Genomic DNA, 22,992 nt, shown 5'->3' with positions numbered 1-22,992 from the left:
GATCTGTACCAGTACAGAGGGATAAACCAACAAGTGATATATGTTTCAGTAAGATTGAATTTTTAGCATTTATAGCAATGGTTATCAACTGTACTGCAGGGATGGAATGTAACTCGCAGAAAATTGAGGTTGTGGTGGCAGCTGCAGAGAGGTATTTGGGTGTGCGAGACTTGACATCAGAAGAGTTACAGGGTTTGTTAAGTGGTGGTGTCACATCCTTTCAGGTTGTAGGCCTGAGGTAGGACTAAATAGATGTAAATAGTGGAGTAGGGTGGTGTTATGTTATTCTTATTTTTGTATTTTTTTGTGAGTGTGGTGTTAGATGGTAGGGTATTTTTTATTTTTTATTTTATTCAAGCAAAGTATAAGTGAGTTATACTCCAGTCTAGTAGGTGGCGGTAATGCAACATGTATTGGATGCCAACCGCCGTTAAACCTCATCGAAGAAGAAGAAGAAGACGAGGAGCTGAGTTGAGCCGAGCCGAGGTAGAGGCGAAGCGAGAGGTTTTACTCCGCCCAAAATCTGTCCCCAAAAATAAGTTTTTTTTTTTTTGTATGGAGGTCAATGAGAGTGTCGAATTTGGTCAACAAAGAATGGAATTGCTCATTTGCTACGCGAGGCTTATTTGATCGAATATAAGTTTCCTAATAGTTAGGTTTTTACAAATGCAATTATATAGGTGGACACACGTGGCATTTCGACAAAAGATGACATTATATCTGAATTGTGCCTATCATAGAGATGATAGAGGACTCAACATGTATATAACCCGTTTTAGCATGGATATTGCTATTGAGGGTTTCCATCATTTTAAAGTAGTCAACTGGGTGGTGGTTCCCATGAGTTTGACGCAATCAGCCAATGAAGAAGAAATAAGAAAACTGACTACTTTAAAATTGAGACTGCCTCAATGGCGCTGGCCATGCTGTCACAGATGCTATAATGGCACAGACACAAATATGATTCCTCTATTTATCTCCATGGGCTGTTGTTCACACGTTTATTTGTCCTCATTGGCTAGAATGGTCCCACAAGATCTCGCCTCCCCCCATCTTTGAGGAAATGTATTTCCACTGTTAGAGTCGTCACTTGATCATCTTGTCAATATAATAGACAATCTTTGAGCTCAGAAATTAATCTCAGTCTCATATTCTATGTTTATCGGACCTCCCGGAGACAGACAGAGGGGCCCGGTCCAAGCCCTCAGACAAGGGTTGGTTCAGACAGAACCACCGGATAACTAAACAGTGTTTCAGAGCTTGCCACTGCCATAAACGGCTTTAAATTACTTCCACGGGTGTCAGGTGGGGATGTTGCTAGCTAGCTGTCTGAGTGCATCTGTATTGAGCGATTGGAAGCTTCAAATAAGAGTCAACTTGCTTGCAAGCCAGCAGACGAGATTACTTGTATTGAATTTAGAAATAATCAAATGTACCTCACCCCTCTCATGAATTGTCACTACCTTGAAATGTGATTGCTACTTATCTAGCAAAGCATGCTACAAAGCTAATTTAGTAATAGGTAGTCATTGTTATTTGTGGTGGCCCGGTGCTGCTAACGACGATAAAGTTAATTACTTTGTTATTGATGTACATTGTCTCACTTTCGTTTGCATATGGATATATATCTTTATTTATTGTCTTAAAATGCTGTGTCATTAAAGAGGACGCATTGGTGGCTTTTTTGCTTCCAGTTTAGGCAGAAACACTAATGAACACAGTAGCTTGCAAAATTAGCATTGGCTAGCTGTCTATTTTAATTGGTGTGCTCAGCTACTAATTGGCTAATTGTATTGCTGCAGTGACCGCGATCTGAATATATAACGTTAAAATAATGAGTCCTCAATAGATAGCATGTAAAGTACCGTTAGCTAGCTTAGTAAAAATATTTTTGCATGGTGTCTAGCTTTGTAGTTAGCGTTTGACAAATGACCATGTTAGTAGCTAGTTCGTCAATTCTTGACAAATCGCTTGTCAGGCACGGGTCCCTAGTCTGTGAACTGTCATGTTTACTTATTACAACTTTTTTGTTCAAGAAATGCTTGGAATTGAGTATCTCTCACTTATGGTTCACAAAGTTCTCCCTCTTTATCCCAGAGTGACCTTTGTTTTGTTGTTTTTCTTCTCTTGCAGAAGGGTAATCAGTGAGTGTGTGTGCATGCCTGAATAACAGGGTCCAAGTGGGAGGGAGTGAGCTTGTTGCCTTCTCTGGGTGAATATCTCACTGCCCTGGACATGATGGGCCCGAGGTGAAAGTTCACAAAGACGCAGCTAGCCGGTGGGGGAGCTGCCAACTCTTACAGACTGGAAGAGCCCAAGGAATACATCAATGAGCTCTACCATGAGGTCCTCTGACACATATTCCGGTCAGTGAAAGTCAAAGAGCAGAATTCAATTGGGGTGTCCCCCAAATGGCACCCTATTCCCTATACAGTGTTTCCCCTATATGCATTTAGCAGCAGCGCAACACCGCTGCTACATTGTGGCCGCCACTGCATTTTTAAAATAATGTAGATGTATGGCACAGGAAGACCCCATCCGCCGCCCCCCTGCAGGAAGGCCCCAGATGTTACAACTTTCAATTTCACCACAATGACCATGATACAAACATGTTTAGAACTAACCCAAGAGCCTGTCATTTCCAATGAGAGCAAATTAATCATAGTGGGCAGAACAAGCAAAGAGGTGGGCAGAGCCATGCCGAGCTAGGGTGATTCTATTGGTGGTTTCCAAGCATTTTATTTGCATATTTCCATTAAGGATTGCCTACTCTGTGAAGTGCGCAAAAACTCAATTCGCCCTTGCACTCCTAAACAACGCCATTTTTTGAAACTTTGGCAAAGGCTAGTTTACAAAACGCAGTCCACTCTTGTTTGTTACAGATTCTAGTTTTGGAAACAGTAAACTGTATGGAGATTAAATGTTTCATCGATTAGAAAATTAGCAGAATGTCGGCCAAAATCCATCTTCTCCCACTGCCGTCCACTGGGCTTCCTCTCATTACCATATTTGGTAGTGAGTGGAAACGCTAACCGGATGCTTCACATTTATACATCCAGTGAAATATCTGGCTCATTGTTCAATCTGAGATGATAGGGTAGCTGTGAGTGTTTCCTCCCTTTTTTAAATGTATTTTTTAGGGCCTCCCGAGTGGCGCTGCGGTCTAAGGCAGTGCTAGAGACATCACTACAGACATTTACAGTGAGGGAAAAAAGTATTTGATCCCCTGCTGATTTTGTACATTTGCCCACTGACAAAGACAAGATCAGTCTAGAATTGTAATGGTAGGTTTATTTGAACAGTGAGAGACAGAATAACAACAAAAAAATCCAGAAAAACACATGTCAGAAATGTTATAAATTGATTTGCATTTTAATGAGGGAAATAAGTATTTGACCCCTCTGCAAAACACGACTTAGTACTTGGTGGCAAAACCCTTGTTGGCAATCACAGAGGTCAGACGTTTCTTGTAGTTGGCCACCAGGTTTGCACACATCTCAGGAGGGATTTTGTCCCACTCCTCTTTGCAGATCTTCTCCAAGTCATTAAGGTTTCGAGGCTGACGTTTGGCAACTCGAACCTTCAGATCCCTCCACAGATTTTCTATGGGATTAAGGTCTGGAGACTGGCTAGGCCACTCCAGGACCTTAATGTGCTTCTTCTTGAGCCACTCCTTTGTTGCCTTGGCCGTGTGTTTTGGGTCATTGTCATGCTGGAATACCCATCCACGACCCATTTTCAATGCCCTGGCTGAGGAAAGGAGGTTCTCACCCAAGATTTGACGGTACATGGCCCCGTCCATCGTCCCTTTGATGCGATGAAGTTGTCCTGTCCCGTTAGCAGAAAAACACCCCCAAAGCATAATGTTTCCACCTCCATGTTTGACAGTGGGGATGGTGTTCTTGGGGTCATAGGCAGCATTCCTCCTCCTCCAAACACGGAGAGTTGAGTTGATGCCAAAGAGCTCGATCTTGGTCTCATCTGACCACAATGCTTTCACCCAGTTCTCCTCTGAATCATTCAGATGTTCATTGGCAAACTTCAGACGGCCCTGTATATGTGCTTTCTTGAGCAGGGGGACCTTGCGGGCGCTGCAGGATTTCAGTCCTTCACAGTGTAGTATGTTACCAATTGTTTTCTTGGTGACTATGGTCCCAGCTGCCTTGAGATCATTGACAAGATCCTCCCGTGTAGTTCTGGGCTGATTCCTCACCGTTCTCATGATCATTGCAACTCCACGAGGTGAGATCTTGCATGGGGCCCCAGGCCAAGGGAGATTGACAGTTCTTTTGTGTTTCTTCCATTTGTGAATAATCGCACCAACTGTTGTCACCTTCTCACCAAGCTGCTTGGCAATGGTCTTGTAGCCCATTCCAGCCTTGTGTAGGTCTACAATCTTGTCCCTGACATCCTTGGAGAGCTCTTTGGTCTTGGCCATGGTGGAGAGTTTGGAATCTGATTGATTGATTGCATCTGTGGACAGGTGTCTTTTATACAGGTAACACGCTGAGATTAGGAGCACTCCGTTTAAGAGTGTGCTCCTAATCTCAGCTCGCTACCTGTATAAAAGACACCTGGGAGCCTGAAATCGTTCAGATTGAGAGGTGGTCAAATACTTATTTCCTTCATTAAAATGCAAATCAATTTAACATTTGTGACATGCGTTTTTCTGGATTTTTTTGTTGTTATTCTGTCTCTCACTGTTCAAATAAACCTACCATTAAAATTATAGACTGATCATTTATTTGTCAGTGGGAAAACGTACAAAATCAGCAGGGGATCAAATACTTTTTTACATTTTAGTCATTTAGCAGACGCTCTTATCCAGAGTGACTTACAGTTAGTGAGTACATACATTTAAAAAAAATCTTACTGGCCCCCCGTGGGAATCGAACCCACAACCCTGGCGTTGCAAGCGCCATGCTCTACCAACTGAGCTACACGGAGCAGACCCGGGTTCGATCCCAGGCTGTGTCACAACCGGCCTTGATCGGGAGTCCCATAGGGTGGCATACAATTGTCCCAGCGTCGTCCGGGTTAGGGGAGGGTTTGGCCAGGGGAGCTTTACTTGGCTCATCGTGTTCTAGCGACTCCTTGTTGCGGGCCTGGCGCCTGCAGGCTGACCTCGGTCATCAATTGAACGGTGTTTCCTCCGAGACATTGGTGCGGCTGGCTTCCGGGTTAAGCGGGCGGGTGTTAAGAAGCACGGTTTGGCGGGTCATGTTTCGGAGGATGCACTCGACCTTCGCCTCCCGAGCCCACTGTGGAGTTACATTTTAGTCATTTAGCAGACGCTCTTATCCAGAGCGACTTACAGTTTGTGAGTGCATACGTTTTCATTTTCAGTTGCAGTGATGAGACCCCCACCCCGACCCACTCCCCCCAAAAATGTATTTTTTGTTTAACCTTTATTTTGACTGTCATCCTGAGACCAAGATCTCTGTTTCATAGGAGCCCTGTAACTACAAACATATACACATCAGTGTTGCACAGTATACTGAAACTTCGGTACTGTTTTGATACTAGAACATGAAAAACACTAATTTTTGTTGCTTTCGGTACTTGTCAAATGTGTCTCACGGATCAAGTATATCAGCGCAGCCGATGTCCCTCTTATAGCGCGAGCACACCGTTCCTGCTCCACTTAGCCTGCACTGGGAGACTGGGCAGCATCATATTAGCTCCCTACTCATACTGCACATTTTACATTTTTTTTACATTTTAGTCATTTAGCAGACGCTCTTATCCAGAGCGACTTACAGTTAGTGAGTGCATAAATTTTTTCATACTGGTCCCCCGTGGGAATCGAACCCACAACCCTGGCGTTGCAAGCGCCATGCTCTACCAACTGAGCTACACAGAAGTTAACACACTTGAATAATGCAACACGGCATGTAGAAATGTTGAAACTGTTATTTACTGTTTGCAATGTTCATACAGGCTATTTCAAAGCTGATTGACACAAACTGTATTAATTCACTTAATCTGTCTCTCTCACCTCTCTCCCAAAGGTTATCTATTGCGTCAGCGAACTGAAAGTGTGTGTGTAGGGCTCTGACGGGCCGCCCCCCTCTTGCCTCATAAATGACCTTATTACTGGTTAGAGACAGCAAACACTTTTTTTAAATAAGCTACTTCTATGCAAATGATGTTTATCAGTACAAAAAATAAGTCCCAAATGGAAGGGAAACAGATTTACATCTAAAATCAGCCAAAACAAGCTCAATAACTCAATGCATGCACACACTCCTATTGAATATGCATTCACCTGAATTGTGAATAGGCTACATCTTGATTTGCCCAGTTTATCAATAGAGATTTACCATTCAATTAAATTATTACCGTTAAGTAGTTAGATTGGTAAAGAAACTGTCATTAATTGTAGGATTGTATAATTTATTCATTAATGCATACATGGCTGTCTCTGAAAATTGTTGACGTAAATACATTCTAATGTAATGATATTGAACTCAGCTGTAGCTGAGTTCATCTGCCTGGATCAAGTGCCATTCTGTGACTTTGGCTAATATGCATTCTTTTTTTGGCGTGGTATTGTGATGGTATCGTGACACTAAACCTGGTATTGAAGTAGAAATTCTGGTATCGTCACAACACTACAAAACACAATCATAGAAAACAAACACCTCAGTAAGAAGGTCAATTAGCCGCCTGAATTGCCCTAGAGGCACCAAAATATAAAATTTAAGAGAGTTTTTAAGATTATTCCACAAGTAAGGTGCACATTTAAAAAATAAATAAAAAAGCAGATTTACCTAACTCAGTGGAGATCGAAGGGATCTCCAGAGTTAGCCGTCCCTGAGACTGGGTCTGGTAGCTCGTACGTCTGTAGGTTAACAATGAAGTAAGGTATGGTGGAGGTTTGTGTAAGAGGGCTTTATAAACAAAAATATATAAACAAAAATAGTGCAATGCATCGATCTATGAGACTTCAGAGCGGGCCAACCGACTTTCTGATACAGAATGCAGTGATGTGTAAGGAACCTATCACCCGTAATAAAGCGTAGTGCACTATGATAAACTGTGACCAATGGCTTCAATACAGTGGCAGCTGCATTCATATAGACGATATCCACATAGTCTATAACCAGTATGAATGTAAACTGAATTATTAGTTTTCTGCTGTTTAATGAAAGGCATCAGTGGAGGCTGCTGAGGGGAGGACAGCTCATAATAATGGCAGGAACGGAGTGAATGGAATGGCATCAAACCATGTGTTTGTTGTATTTGATACTATTCCACCTATTCCACTCCAGTCATTAACACGAGCCCGTCCTCCCCAATTAAGGTGCCACCACTAAAATATTGTGGTGGTGTTATGGGGTATCCAGGGTACAGTTAAGTGTCCTTTCGACCTCTCCAAAGTGTCCGGATGTGGTAATTGCACTGTTTTTGCATACTGGATGTTCACTATAAAAACGAAATTTCTACAACACCAACCTCCCTCAAACATTGCGGTGGTGTCGGGGGACATACAAGGGATAAGCAGGCAACATCATATTTTTGATGCGGAAAGATATAGTCACTTGGTGGACATTCGATGTTGCCATTAAGTCATACATCATCAGATAACATTGGCAATAGGCTAGATTTGTTCCTACCAACCTAAGGATTAATTTGATACCCCCCCATGTAGCTATAGCTCAAACACAGAACAGATTTAAGCTTACCTTGTAAGATGTTTGGTGAAAACGTTGTGTGAAATAAACATTTTTACTCTCAGGGCTGGTGATCATTAACGGTAGGTCACAGGCAGACAAATAAGACCTCCTCAGGATCTGTGGAGTCCCGGCTTTCTGTGTGTATGAACGTGTTTATTTTGTTTATGCTTCACAATGCTAGATAAACATGATGAATGGGGAGATTTAGCGAGTGCTTTGGGTTTTCCTCTAGATTTCATGAGGTTGGAATCCAGCCTTCCCTAACCAAAGATGGGGTGTTCTCTGCACTGAAGATGGCTGAACTGGAGTTCCCCCAGTTTGAGACTTTGCACCTCGGAAACGTTGATGAGTTCCTATTGCAGTGTGAGTCAGTCAAGGTCAAAGATGTTAGAATGTATAGTTACTATTGCTGAGCGATTAGTGCTTTTTGAGGTCGGTTTCTATTTGATAAAAAATATATATATATATCACGATTTAGGTTTCGATTATTTTTTTTAACATTAAATGCACTGTGCATTATGTGGGTTGAATGCTGTAACAACACAGAATAACACAAATAATAAAAGTCCCATGATGGTGGTGACTGCCCATGACTGCTTATCACGTATAAACCATCAGTTATTCACATTGCTCCTTTAAAGTAAAGTAATCAGCAGTTGCTACTTTCATTTTCTGACTTATAAATAAATTATATATACCCATTGATTCTTGAAGTATATAACTATAAATGCCTCATGAGCTTAGTCCAACTGTCGTACCTCATCAGAACCCAAAATATAAGCTTGTTTTACTCCAATGTTTGGAAACAAAGAAAATGTAAACCAACACTATATAGCCTCAACATGGTTAAAACTATAGTTTTGATATCATGGATGGTCAGTCCTTGCTTCCATAGCTCTGTCTATGACTGAGAGGTTACATTTCTCCAGCCCCATCCCTCAGCTGTTTACCAAAACAGGGGCGGGGAAGTTTGTTGTTTTTACTGCTGATTGTCCGCTTTAATAAAATATTTCAGTTGTGTGTAGTACATTTGTTTTATTTGATGACTCTATTATTTCATTCCAAGTCATCATCTCATCTCTATAGAGCTGCTGCCTATGCTGTCTGACAAAATCACTATTTTAGTAGTTCTTCAAAGTAAATAAGGCATATATTTATGACTGCTGAATACCAACTATCAATCACTTAGAAGTCTTAGATCATGTATTTTCAGGTAGAGATGCCTCACGAAGCAACTGCTCTCTATGTATCCCCTCTTGTTCGTGCATTCTTCTGTCTCTAGCGTAGCAGGCGTAAAAGAAACACAGACCTCGACAAGTAGCCGCACAATGGATTATGGTCATTGTAGTTAATTATCATGTTTTTTGCGTTAAACTATTGTTAAACTACAACTCCCTATTACCTCGCACAGTATGGGCATGATCTGATTTATCTCTAGAGAAACCCCTACAACTGTACCCCATAATCTACTTGCTGAAACTGTCTGAATAAAGTAACAAAAATATGTAAGGAGGATGATGCTCCAAAATAGTACCACCTTTAACAGTAGGCTATGGTTATGCTATTACATACGATGTATTGATTGATGTGTTCTCCTGGTCAGGTAAAATGAGTCACTGAGCTAGTGAAGTATGGCCTGGCTGATGTCATTGAGAACCCAGGGGTCATCACAGACATCAGGATGAAGGCTGTCAACGAGGTGTTCTCCTCCATCAAGTACCTGGTCATATACAACTGCCCCCACCTCCATAACCCACAGAACTGGATTACAGGTATGGACCAAATCATCTGTTGGCGTTTTCTAGGTCCTTTTTTTAGGACCTTTTGCCTAAAGCAGTATGCTTTATTAGCATTGATGTAACATATAATGTATAGTTTAACTTCAGTAACTAGGGCTGGTTCATGAACATTGAGAGCTTAGTGGACACTGAGGTAGCTGAGTTTTTGTGTGTTGTGTCATCAGACCACTCGCGCTGGAGTCGCCTGGTGGACCTGACTCTGGTGCGTTGCCATGCCATCAAGCTGGAGTCGTTCAGCCAGTTCATTGAGCTGCTTCCCAGCCTGGAGTTCATCTCCCTGGACAAGATGTTCAGAGAACCACCCAAGGTTAGTCCACGGCCAAGCCTGGAGTTTATCTCCCTGGTCCTGGTCCCAGTCAGCCTGCTGAGTAGGAAGAACCCCCTGGTCCTGGTCCTAGTCAGCCTGCTGAGTAGGAAGAACCCCCTGGTCCTGGTCCCAGTCAGCCTGCTGAGGAGGAAGAACCCCCTGGTCCTGGTCCCAGTCAGCCTGCTGAGGAGGAAGAACCCCCTGGTCCTGGTCCCAGTCAGCCTGCTGAGTAGGAAGAACCCCCTGGTCCTGGTCCTAGTCAGCCTGCTGAGTAGGAAGAACCCCCTGGTCCTGGTCCCAGTCAGCCTGCTGAGGAGGAAGAACCCCCTGGTCCTGGTCCCAGTCAGCCTGCTGAGTAGGAAGAACCCCCTGGTCCTGGTCCTAGTCAGCCTGCTGAGTAGGAAGAACCCCCTGGTCCTGGTCCCAGTCAGCCTGCTGAGGAGGAAGAACCTCCTGGTCCCAGTCAGCCTGCTGAGGAGGAAGAACCCCCTGGTCCTGGTCCCAGTCAGCCTGCTGAGGAGGAAGAACCTCCTGGTCCCAGTCAGCCTGCTGAGGAGGAATAACCTCCTGGTCCCAGTCAGCCTGCTGAGGAGGAATAACCCCCTGGTCCTGGTCCCAGTCAGCCTGATGAGTAGGAAGAACCCCCTGGTCCTGGTCCCAGTCAGCCTGCTGAGTAGGAAGAACCCCCTGGTCCTGGTCCCAGTCAGCCTGCTGAGTAGGAAGAACCCCCTGGTCCTGGTCCCAGTCAGCCTGCTGAGGAGGAAGAACCTCCTGGTCCCAGTCAGCCTGCTGAGGAGGAAGAACCCCCTGGTCCTGGTCCCAGTCAGCCTGCTGAGGAGGAAGAACCCCCTGGTCCCAGTCAGCCTGCTGAGGAGGAAGAACCCCCTGGTCCTGGTCCTAGTCAGCCTGCCAACCCTCGGCCTGACGGGGAACAAGAAGGTCTGGACAGAACTAACTCCATAACAGAAAAGGGACTTTTCTCATTTTTATGTCTCTCTATTCTCTCACTTCTTTCTTTCTTTCTTTCTTTCTTTCTTTCTTTCTTTCTTTCTTTCTTTCTTTCTTTCTTTCTTTCTTTCTTTCTTTCTTTCTTTCTTTCTTTCTTTCTTTCTTTCTTTCTTTCTTTCTTTCCTTCCCCGTAGGTCCCAGTGGTGTTCAGTGTGTGGTGAAGAAGCCTCCAGTGGTGATGTCTGACTCGGATAGTGGAGAGGGCCCTGCCAGACCCCAGGCTCCTGTCCGGCCCCAGCAGCAACACACCACCTATCCTCCTGAACCACCACAGCCCACTGGCAAGACTGCCACTGCTAAGGAGACAGCCACACACAGTAGTGAGTATAGCTGTTTTGGTGACCCTATCACCGGAAAACCGTCAGTCATGACCGCATTAAAATCCCACGTGACCGTTGGGTCATGGTAATCTCCCCTTAAGCACTCTGGACATGCGTTGGTAGTAGGCTTACCCAACTCGCTAACGACCGTCAGGTCACTAATGGCCTGGTATGCCGTGCTCTATTGGCCCTCTAACCACTCTGACATCAATGCAAACGCAATCGAAAATCACATCAAACACATCATCAAAACAGTATCATGCTTTTAAAACTCACCATTAGGCTACATTTTTCGACCTCACTGTGATGATCAATTTGAAGAAAGAAGTTCAACAACAGGTTGAAACTGAGGGGAAAACATGGTTGGTTTGGATGTTTTAAAGCCAAACTCAACGAAATGGACAGCGCCTTTCAAAGATGATGATTATTTCAAAGCGTTTAAGATATTGCATGTATAACACTCATACGCATACTAGAGCTTATGCATATGCGTAGGCCTATACACTCACCGGACCGTTTATTAGGTACACCCATCTAATACCGGGTCGAACCCCCCTTTGCCGCCATAACAGCCTGAATTCTTCAGGGCGTGGATTCTACAAGGTGTCGGAAATGTTCGTTGCTCAATTGGTATCAAGGGACCTAATGGTGTGCCAAGAACACCTTCCCTACACCACCGCCACCAGCCTGCACCAGGCAGGATGGGTCCATGGACTCGTGCTTCTGACGCCAAATCCTGACTGCCAACAGCATGACTCAACAGGAACTGGGATTCGTCGGACCAGGTGATGTTTTTCCACTCATCAATTGTCCAGTGTTGGTGATTGCGTGCCCACTGGAGCCGCTTCTTCTTGTTTTTAGCTGATAGGAGTGGAACCCGGTGTGGTCGTCTGCTGCAATAGCCCATCCGTGACAAGGACCGATGAGATGCCATTCTGCACACCACTGTTGTACTGTGCCATTTTTGGTCTGTTTGTGGGCCGCCTGTTAGCTTGCACGATTCTTGCCATTCTCCTAACACCTCTCAATGAGCTGTTTTCGCCCACAGGACTGCCGCTGACTGGATGGTTTTTGTTTGTCGCACCATTGTCGATAAACCCTAGACGCTGTCGTGCGTGAAAAGCGTGGGCGGCCGTTTCTGAGATACTGGCATCAACGATAATGCCACGCTCAAAGGCAGGGGAGGTGGGAGACGAGGGGACGGTCAGGACTCGCTGCACCTGCAGTAGGGCTCGCCCCGGCCCAGAGGGACGGACTCGAGGTGGGCCTAACCACCCAGCCTCTGGAGGGTCAGGAGGAGGGGATAGGACCCCAGAGAGGAGGCAGGATCTGGGGGAGAGAGCAGGAGCAGAGGGGCTGGAGGCCGGGGACCCTGTTGGGGTATGAGGGGCATGGTGGTGAGAAGACGTCTGGCCAGAGCTCCAGGGAGGTCAACGGCGCAGAGCTCCAGCCCAGGGGGTTAAGGGACGGCTTCCCCAGTAGACCTGTCACCCGCGCCCGCAGCAGACTGTCATCTGTACCCCTGGTGTCTGAGTCCGGTAAGACTGGAGATAAGAGATCACTCTCTGTCAGAGCATGGAACACTTGTAACACTAATCAGTTGAAATCCATGTCATCAAATTGTATTCAATATTGTAAGCCGAATAAACGTTGATGTAGTTGAGTGTGTGTGTGTGTGTGTGTGTGTCTTTAATAGTGCAGAAGGAAGCCTGTGGAAAATGTGAGTTCCTCATAGAGCTTCTGTTGTTTTTTCTCATGCAGAGCTGTCCAAGCCCAAGCCTCGGGTCACGGTGAATAGGAAACGCACAGCAGACAAGTCCACAAGCCCCAGCGACACGGTCACTGAGGACGATCATGTACAGGTAGAGACTCTACACCTAGTGGGATGAGTCTGTAGCTTGCGTCCCAATTGGCACCCTATTTCCTATGTAGTGCACTACTTGAGCAAAGCAGCATAGAACTTCATGGTCAAATGAAGGACATGAACTCCTAACTGCAGCACCCCGTGACACAATCCCTTCCAATGCCATCCAGGTGCTGACGCTGAAATCCAAAAACCTGGTGGGAATCACCCTCACTAACTGTGGCATCACTGACCTGGTGCTGAAGGACTGCCCCAAGATGATGTTTGTTCATGGTAGGTTTCCCTTCTATGTATAATCAGGGCTTGATAAGGAACGGAATTAGTGGGCCATTCTCTCATACTAAGGTTGACTCCCAAATGACACCCTACTTTTGAAAAGTAGTGCACTATATAGAGAATAGGGTGCCATTTGGGATGCATGTGGGCCCTGGTCAAAAGTAGTGCCCTACAGTGAGGGAAAAAAGTATTTGATCCCCTGCTGATTTTGTACGTTTGCCCACTGACAAAGACATGATCAGTCTATCATTTTAATGGTAGGTTTATTTGAACAGTGAGAGACAGAATAACAACAACAAAATCCAGAAAAACGCATGTCAAATTTTTTTGAAAATGATTTGCATTTTAATGAGGGAAATACGTATGACCCCCTCTCAATCAGAAGGATTTCTGGCTCCTAGGTGTCTTTTATACAGGTAACGAGCTGAGATTATGAGCACAATCTTAAAGGGAGTGCTCCTAATCTCAGTTTGTTACCTGTATAAAAGACACCTGTCCACAGAAGCAATCAATCAATCAGATTCCAAACTCTCCACCATGGCCAAGACCAAAGAGCTCTCCAAGGATGTCAGGGACAAGATAGTAGATCTACACAAGGCTGGAATGGGCTACAAGACCATCGCCAAGCAGCTTGGTGAGAAGGTGACAACAGTTGGTGCGATTATTCGCAAATGGAAGAAACACAAAATAACTGTCAATCTCCCTCGGCCTGGGGCTCCATGCAAGATCTCACCTCGTGGAATTGCAATGATCATGAGAACAGTGAGGAATCAGCCCAGAACTACACGGGAGGATCTTGTCAATTATCTCAAGGCAGCTGAGACCATAGTCACCAAGAAAACAATTGGTAACACACTACGCCGTGAAGGACTGAAATCCTGCAGTGCCCGCAAGGTCCCCCTGCTCAAGAAAGCACATATACAGGCCCGTCTGAAGTTTGCCAATGAACATCTGAATGATTCAGAGGAGAACTGGGTGAAAGTGTTGTGGTCAGATGAGACCAAAATCGAGCTCTTTGGCATCAACTCAACTCGCCGTGTTTGAAGGAGGAGGAATGCTGCCTATGACCCCAAGAACACCATCCCCACCGTCAAACATGGAGGTGGAAACATTATGCTTTGGGGGTGTTTTTCTTGTAAGGGGACAGGACAACTTCACCGCATCAAAGGGACGATGGACGGGGCCATGTACCGTCAAATCTTGGGTGAAAACCTCCTTCCCTCAGCCAGGGCATTGAAAATGGGTCGTGGATGGGTATTCCAGCATGGCAATGACCCAAAACACACGGCCAAGGCAACAAAGGAGTGGCTCAAGAAGAAGCATATTAAGGTCCTGGAGTGGCCTAGCCAGTCTCCAGACATTAATCCCATAGAAAATCTGTGGAGGGAGCTGAAGGTTCAAGTTGCCAAACGTCAGCCTCGAAACCTTAATGACTTGGAGAAGATCTGCAAAGAGGAGTGGGACAAAATCCCTCCTGAGATGTGTGCAAACCTGGTGGCCAACTACAAGAAACGTCTGACCTCTGTGATTGCCATCAAGGGTTTTGCCACCAAGTACTAAGTCATGTTTTGCAGAGGGGTCAAATACTTATTTCCCTCATTAAAATGCAAATCAATTCATAAAATTTTTGACATGCATTTTTCTGGATTTTTTTGTTGTTATTCTGTCTCTCACTGTTCAAATAAACCTACCATTAAAATTATAGACTGATCATGTCTTTGTCAGTGGGAAAACTTACAAAATCAGCAGGGGATCAAATACTTTTTTCCCTCACTGTATATAGGGAGTAGGGTGCCATTTGTGATGAACATTAACCCTCTGCTGTCGCCCGCTGTGTGTCCCTCTAGCCACGCGCTGCAGAGTGCTGAAGCATCTGAAGGTGGAAAGTGCTCCCATAGTGAACCGTTTCAACTACGCCCAGTATAAGAAGCTGGACATGGAGCAAGTCCTGGATCAGATCCTCTGCATGCCCCCTGAGAGGAACCGCATCATCTACATGCGCCCCATGCAGCAGGTCAGGACCACTGTCTGGAACTCCGTCTGAAACCTTGTATAGTCCATAGCTCCCAACTAATAAAATTGGATTGTAACCTATGTCAAATATGTGTATAATCTCAATTAAATCTGTCTGCACATTAAACATGATTTGCAGAGGAAATGTGACCAGGGTTTCTCCATAAAGCACATTGTCCCCTTTGTGCATGATATGGTTTGTAAACCTAGTCTTACTCTGACCATCTCCTTGTCCCCTGTCCTAGATTGACTCTCTGGCCCTGGACAGGAAGCTGTTCCGTGGGCCGTACCCCTACCACATCGCCATCATACATGAGTTCAGCAACCCCCCCAACGTCAGGAACAAGGTCAGAGTATGCAGCTGGATGGACACCATCGCCAACATCAGCCAGTGTGTCACACATACTGCTATCTAGTAACATTACTTTCATCTGAAAGATCCTCTGTTAAATAGACGTACACTACATGACTAAAAGTATGTGGACTCCTGCTCGTCGAACATCTCATTCCAAAATCATGGGCATTAATATGGAGTTGGTCCCCCCTTTGCTGCTATAACAACCTCCACTCTTCTGGGAAGGCTTTCCACTAGATGTTGGAACATTGCTGCGGGGACTTGCTTCCATTCAGCCACAAGTATTAGTGAGGTTGGGCACTGATTTTGGGCGATTAGGCCTGGCTCGCAGTTGGCGTTCCAATTCATCCCAAAGGTGTTCGATGGGGTTGAGGTCAGGGCTCTGTGCAGGCCAGTCACGTTCTTCCACACCGATCTCAACAAACCATTTCTGTATAGACCTCGCTTTGTGCACGGGGGTATTGTCATGCTGAAACAGGCACAGGCCTTCCCCAAACTGTTGCCAGAAAGTTGGAAGCACCGAATCGTCTAGAATGTCATTGTATGCTGTAGCGTTAAGATTTACCTTCACTGGAACTACGGGGCCTAGCCAAACCATGGAAAAACAGCCCTAGACCATTATTCCTCCTCCACCAAACTGTAGAGTTGGCACTATGAATTTCCTCTTCACAATAACAGCACTTACAGTTGACCAGGGAAGCTCTTCCTGACTTGTTTGTCTATGGAGATTGCATGGCTGTGTGCTCGATTTTATACACCTGTCAGCAACGGCTGTGTCTGAAATAGCTGAAACCACAAATGTTTTTATTGGAACCTGTTCTGAGAAAAAAAAAGTGATGGTTTATATGGTTCTGTTCCTTTTTTAACCTCTGAAATCTTTTTTTTTTTTTTTTTTTACATTTAGCTCGACATTGAAGACATTGAATGTGTAGAGCAGCTTGCTATGGAGCGGGCAAGCTATGTGCATTTTGTGTAGGGTGCGACATGCGACTGATTTTTATTTATTTATTTATTTTCACCTTTATTTAACCAGGTAAGCCAGTTGAGAACAAGTTCTCATTTACAACTGCGACCTGGCCGAGATAAAGCAAAGCAGTGCGATAAAAACAACAACACAGAGTTACATATGGGGTAAACAAAGCATAAAGTCAAAAATACAACAGAAAATATATATACAGTGTGCGAATGTAGTAAGTTATGGAGGTAAGGCAATAAATAGGCCATAGTGCAAAATAGTTACAATTTCGTATTAACACTGGAATGATAGATGTGCAAAAGATGATGTGCAAATAGAGATACTGGGGTGCAAAATAAATAACAATATGGGGATGAGGTAGTTGGGTGGGCTAATTTCAGAATGGCTGTGTACAGGTGCAGTGATCGGTAAGCTGCTCTGACAACTGACGCTTAAAGTTAGTGAGGGAGATAAGAGTCTCCAGCTTCAGAGATTTTTGCAGTTCGTTCCAGTCATTGGCAGCAGAGAACTGGAAGGAATGGCGGCCAAAGGAGGTGTTGGCTTTGGGGATGACCAGTGAGATATACCTCCTAGAGCGCATACTACGGGTGGGTGACCAATGAGCTAAGATAAGACGGGGATTTGCCTAGCAGTGATTTATAGATGACCTGGAGCCAGTGGGTTTGGCGACGAATATGTAGTGAGGGCCAGCCAACAAGAGCGTACAGGTTACAATGGTGGGTAGTATATGGGGCTTTGGTGACAAAACGGATGGCAATGTGATAGACTACATCCAATTTGCTGAGTAGAGTGTTGGAGGCTATTTTGTAAATGACATCGCCAAAGTCAAGGATCGGTAGGATAGTCCGTTTTAGGAGGGCATGTTTGGCAGAATTAGTGAAGGAGGCTTTGTTGCGAAATAGGAAGCCGATTCTAGATCTAACTTTTGATTGGAGATGCTTGATGTGAGTCTGGAAGGAGAGTTTACTGATATTTTGCGGGTGAGGAGAGCGCTGGGCATGAAGCGCTGGGCATCTTGTTGTTATGACATGCATTACCTGAATTAGGCCCACAGAATTATACCTACGGAGGAGCAGTTTCTATGGAGGAACTTTGAATGTATTTGAACTTCAGAGAGTTGGCTTAACTAACATTGGACCAGAGCTAGCCCTTGATCATGACTCTCAATTCGATTACATTACACATAATGCTGCCTAGAGTTTTAGAGAGCTAGACCAGAGCTAGCTAACAAGCTAGCTAGCTAACAAGCTTGTGTGTCCAAAGCACCATCAGAATAAAAATAAAAACACATATTTTTTAAATTAATAAATCCAATGTGACGTGTCATAACTAGAGTATACTTAACTAGCATTGAAAAAGTGAATCCATTGTTCTCTAATAAAAAATAAATCTACCTAATTTCTGAATCACGCCTGTAATGTCAGTAGCTACAGTAGACTATGCTTCGGGGGGAGGGCAGTTAGCCTACACAAACACACTGGCAAAGATTTTCAGCAGGCAGGCAGTCAATGGAATAACGTTTCTGAGTGACCATCAGTGCCTTGCATAGCCACTTTGTAGCGTTTTTTTGTGGGACTAGAAAGAAATGCCCAGAACGTCAAATCACTTTTCACTACTTTTCACTATTAACTGGTTCCCATGCTTTTAAAATAATGGTTATGTTCCGGAACAGTATAGATCACTTTCGTTCTCGGTTCTGGTTCTGTTCCCAATTTTTTTTTTGTTATTTCCCGGTTTTCTGTTCTGTTGCCTGAACTGGTTCCAACCCCTGATATTTAGTGGGTTGCTGCCCGTCTGTTTCCTCCAGTAGATGGCCGTCTTTATCATGGCCCTGGTGTCATTATAACTACAGCCAGCAGGTGGCGCTGCTGATTCCCTTCTGACCTCAATCAGCCATATTGTACTGTACTGTTGACATGGTGGTCAAGAACCAGTGCCCAGTTCCTTCCTTCCTCCATCTAAAAACCCAACATAAACAACCACTTTCATTTAATCAACAGGGAGCTCATCAAGTATGAGTTTTACCCGGAAGCCACGCGGACGGAAGAGGATGTCAAGAAGTATCCCAACTACCCCTGGGGCCGAGACATCTTTACCTTGGAGGGTGAGATGGAGGAAGTCCTGTTCAGCCCTCTGAGACTGAGATTGGGACTCTTCACAGCAGAGCTGCGTCCTCCCGTAGAGTCACGATGCTGCGTCCTCCGTAGAGTCACGATGCTGCGTCCTCCTGTAGAATCACGATGCTGCGTCCTCCGTAGAGTCACGATGCTGCGTCCTCCCGTAGAGTCACGATGCTGCGTCCTCCCGTAGAGTCACGATGCTGCGTCCTCCCGTAGAGTCACGATGCTGCGTCCTCCCGTAGAGTCACGATGCTGCGTCCTCCCGTAGAGTCACGATGCTGCGTCCTCCCGTAGCGTCACGATGCTGCGTCCTCCCGTAGCGTCACGATGCTGCGTCCTCCCGTAGCGCCACGATGCTGCGTCCTCCCGTAGGCCACGATGCTGCGTCCTCCCGTAAGCGCCACGATGCTGCGTCCTCCCGTAGCGCCACGATGCTGCGTCCTCCCGTAAGCGCCACGATGCTGCGTCCTCCCGTAGAGCCACGATACTGCGTCCTCCCGTAGCGTCACGATGCTGCGTCCTCCCGTAGCGTCACGATGCTGCGTCCTCCCGTAGCGTCACGATGCTGCGTCCTCCCGTAGAGCCACGATACTGCGTCCTCCCGTAGAGCCACGATACTGCGTAGTGGGATTTAGTGTTTTTTCCAAGCTCCATTTATTGTACCCTCTAGTTTTCATGATGCAAGTCCTACATTGTTTTATCAGTTTTTCTCAATAGTTCATTCACTTGTCCCCTTGGTGTGGCAGCTGCTGCTCTGCCCTGTTCTGATGTATCCTGTCTCTCTCTCGCTCTCTCGCTCTGTCTCTCTTGTTCTGTCTCTCTCGCTCTCTGAGTCTCTGTCTGTCTCTGTCTCCTCTCTCTGTGCCTCTCTCTGTCTCTGTTCTGTCTGTAGGAGTGGTAGATGAAGTCCCCTACTCCATGATCACAGACTTCCCCTGGCTCCGTACCTTACGTACAGCTGACCACAACAGTTACGCACGCTACGACTTTGAGGATGATGAGAGCGGTGAGTGACCGTCACTATGTCCACTAGTCTACATGTTCATCATTTTCATGCGATGTCCAAACTCTCGATCAGCGATGTTATTTTTCTAAGGTTTTGAAATCCCTTTTTGTGTTTCGGAGAGATTTCCACTGCCATGGAGGAATATCATTGTTCGAGAGTTTGGTGTTCTCACCTCCTACCTCTGGTGCTGACAGACACAAGCTTTAGAGAAGCACCCTCAAGCTAGACGCTAGAAGTGCCCTTAGATTTGTTTGTAAAGAACATTTAGCTTTTGTTTAGTTTTTTCAAATGAGTTTTTCCTGTTTTAATATTTTTCTTCACCTCTGTTCCTGAGGTCTGTCGTTTGGTGGGGGTGGGGGTAGGTTGGTGTGGAGTGCATTATGAGTTATGGTCTGTCTTACTAAGTTCTATTTACCTCACGACTTGGTAAAACGAGAGAGGAATCGAAATAAATGTTACCAAATCATTTCCCCCACCAATTCTCCTGAAGAAGAAAAAAGGGGAAAAAATTAATGTAATTAATTTAGTCTTTCATGCATACAAGCATTTCAGAATCCTCCCCGCCTCTAATTGAACCCTCATTTCTAGAGACTAAGAATGACGCTGGCTGCTTTGATTTAAGGGGCATGGCTAATTAGGGTCCTAAAAGCGTGTCTCATTCATCTCTAGATGACTGCAAGCATGCAGACTGTGTCCAAGCAAGAGGACCTTCCTTCAACACATTAGGACCACACTGTGTCTTATGTGGAATAATAACAAGCACAACTAAGTTTTGTTCATGTATGTGAATCGCACTGTAACACAGGAGGTAGGAGAAAGAACAGGACAGGAATGGACCCTATGATCTGGAGCTTATTTTCTAGCTTTCTGGAGGTGAAAAATACACTACTTTTCTCCCTAGTCTCTCCTACCTTTTGGAAGTTTGAGTTTCAACAGGCTGTTGGACAGGAAGTCAGGTGGTGTATGCAAACAAACACGCATTTTATCTTAACAACGCATGCAATGCTGAATCTGTTTAACTGTGAAAGAATCCTGTGTTCCTGAACTGAAGTTAGTTGAGGATACATTTTGAATGCCACTTTAAGAGTCTGATGAAGAGCCATTAAAGTGTGATAACTCCATTATTGCTGTTCTACTGTTTCTCTTGTCTGGGTGACTCCCTCCACCCTCCTCTTCCAAAGCCAAGCTAGTCTGGGTGACTCCCTCCACCCTCCTCTTCCAAAGCCAAGCTAGTCTGGGTGACTCCCTCCACCCTCCTCTTCCAAAGCCAAGCTAGTCTGGGTGACTCCCTCCACCCTCCTCTTCCAAAGCCAAGCTAGCCTGGGTGACTCCCTCCACCCTCCTCTTCCAAAGCAAAGCTAGTCTGGGTGACTCCCTCCACCCTCCTCTTCCAAAGCAAAGCTAGTCTGAGTGACTTCCTCCCCCTTCCTCTTCCAAAGCAAAGCTAGTCTGGGTGACTTCCTCCCCCTTCCTCTTCCAAAGCAAAGCTAGTTTAGGTGACTACCTCCACCCTCCTCTTCCAAAGCCAAGCTAGTAATGTTTGTGGATTTAATCTAAACACGCTAATCACTGCAGAAAAAAACCTGTGTACAAAACCACATGTACAGATATGCTGTATTTAATGGATCTTCCAAGATTTGTTTTATATGTTTATATAGAAAAAAACTATTTCACATAATAAAAAGGGAGAACTGAATCAAGTGGAGCACCACTGTGTCATGCGTTGTCTGTTGGTGATGTCATATGCAAGTGTGTACATTTAATGTGTGGCGTGTCTACGGTGAATGGGCTGAATCCTCTTGTCTTTTATTGAGACTGACCAGTTCACAGTGAGCTCTAAAGAGTCTTTATACTGAGAGTGTGCAGCCCAAATGGCACCCTATTCCCAATATGGTGCAATACTTTTTAATAGAGCTCTATGGACCCTGGTCAAAAGTAGTGCATCGTATAGAACATAGACTCTAGAAAAATTAACATAATACAAATTCCATCTGTTTAAGCTAGAGATATCTGATTATGTCGGCCTTTCTCATCTTCGGCTGTTTACAGACCAGGAGACATCCCGAAAATCGGTCTTCTCACACAAACGTCTAACGTCTGAACGGTGTGGCCTACAAACTAATATAACCACTCTATGGAAAGGTGAGACTCAAACACGATGGTGTTCTATTTAGTTTTCGTAGCGGGTCACCAAACGACCTATGGGAACTCCTTCCCCTTCACGCGATGTGATTGAGATGCTTAATATCGAAGATGTTTACAGTCACGCCACACCCTTACTGTACCCATGTGACCTGTCACTATAAAAGGTGGTGTGGCGTGACATACTGTCTATTACTTCACTCTCACGTTTGTTTTACATTATGAGATTGCTATTAATCACCTTCAGATTACTTTTATATGATTCTTCAACTAGATAACTTGATTGCTTTTTGTACAGGCATGTCCATCCTTGTGTTAGCTAGCTAGTTCTTTGCACACTGATTCAGTGCTGTCCACAGGATGTGGTTCCACCCCTGTCAGCAGTGTGATAACTCCCAGCCTCAGATGAGCACACACTTTGTGTTATTTGCCTGGGAGCTGAATATGCTCAAGCAGCTGCACAGAGTAGCAGCTCTTGCACTCACCGTCAGGAATTCAAACTGAGAGCATTGAAATCTGGACTTGCTCGCTTTGGGGGCGGAGCCTCCGGATTCTCATCAGATGAGTCTGCCACACAGATCAATGATCATTCCAAACACTCCAAGTCTAATGACTGGTCTCACTCCCCTCATGATCCACTGCCCAATAAACGCCATAACTCATCCTCGCCTGGGCACAGATCTTGACGCACTGAGATGCGCAAGGAGATTAAGTCCCTGGACAGTGTTATGGCAACCATTGAGTCTGCCCTCGAGCACATCCTAGCTAGGCTTCCCCCACCGGTACCAACCCCTACCTCTGAATGGAGCGTGGTTGTTAAAGTGAATGACACTGACGTACTGTCCACAAGAGCCTCCCACTCTTATGACACAGACTATGAGCAATCTGATGATGATGATGCTATGCACCACAGCTCTAGCATCGTCTAGTCCCAGCCTTCCGGCCTGGCAGTGATGGTTGACCAGAAAATATACTTGTCTGAAATCTTTGAGAGGGTAAACAGAAACCTCAATGTGGAGCATGCACCTACTGCCATGCCGTCCATATCCAACTTTGATTAATTCAGTTCTTCAAAGACTGAGACATCCATCCCATTGTTCAAATACTTTGTGAGTGAGCTCCAATGT

General features: G+C 45.2%; 1 protein-coding gene and 1 long non-coding RNA gene across 2 annotated transcripts; both read left to right on the top strand.

Moving 5' to 3' along the window:
* Nucleotides 1–1,134: 1,134 nt before the first annotated feature.
* Nucleotides 1,135–8,144, top strand: LOC123492847. The gene is made up of 3 exons (XR_006661883.1): nt 1,135–1,305; nt 2,134–2,366; nt 7,912–8,144. It is a non-coding gene; the product is annotated as an uncharacterized LOC123492847 (long non-coding RNA).
* Nucleotides 8,145–9,007: 863 nt separating this feature from the next.
* Nucleotides 9,008–21,428, top strand: LOC123492678. The gene is made up of 11 exons (XM_045225449.1): nt 9,008–9,017; nt 9,305–9,451; nt 9,643–10,734; nt 10,928–11,153; nt 12,290–12,651; nt 12,875–12,975; nt 13,148–13,250; nt 15,101–15,267; nt 15,512–15,613; nt 19,610–19,723; nt 20,393–21,428. Exons 1-10 carry the CDS (start codon nt 9,008–9,010, stop codon nt 19,616–19,618), a joined length of 2,319 nt encoding a protein of 772 aa, XP_045081384.1. The 3' UTR covers nt 19,619–19,723; nt 20,393–21,428.
* Nucleotides 21,429–22,992: the final 1,564 nt, after the last annotated feature.

Source organism: Coregonus clupeaformis, chromosome 2 (assembly GCF_020615455.1).
Source record: "Coregonus clupeaformis isolate EN_2021a chromosome 2, ASM2061545v1, whole genome shotgun sequence".
Classification (NCBI taxonomy): Eukaryota; Metazoa; Chordata; class Actinopteri; order Salmoniformes; family Salmonidae; genus Coregonus; species Coregonus clupeaformis.
This window is presented reverse-complemented; position numbering and strand designations above follow the sequence as displayed.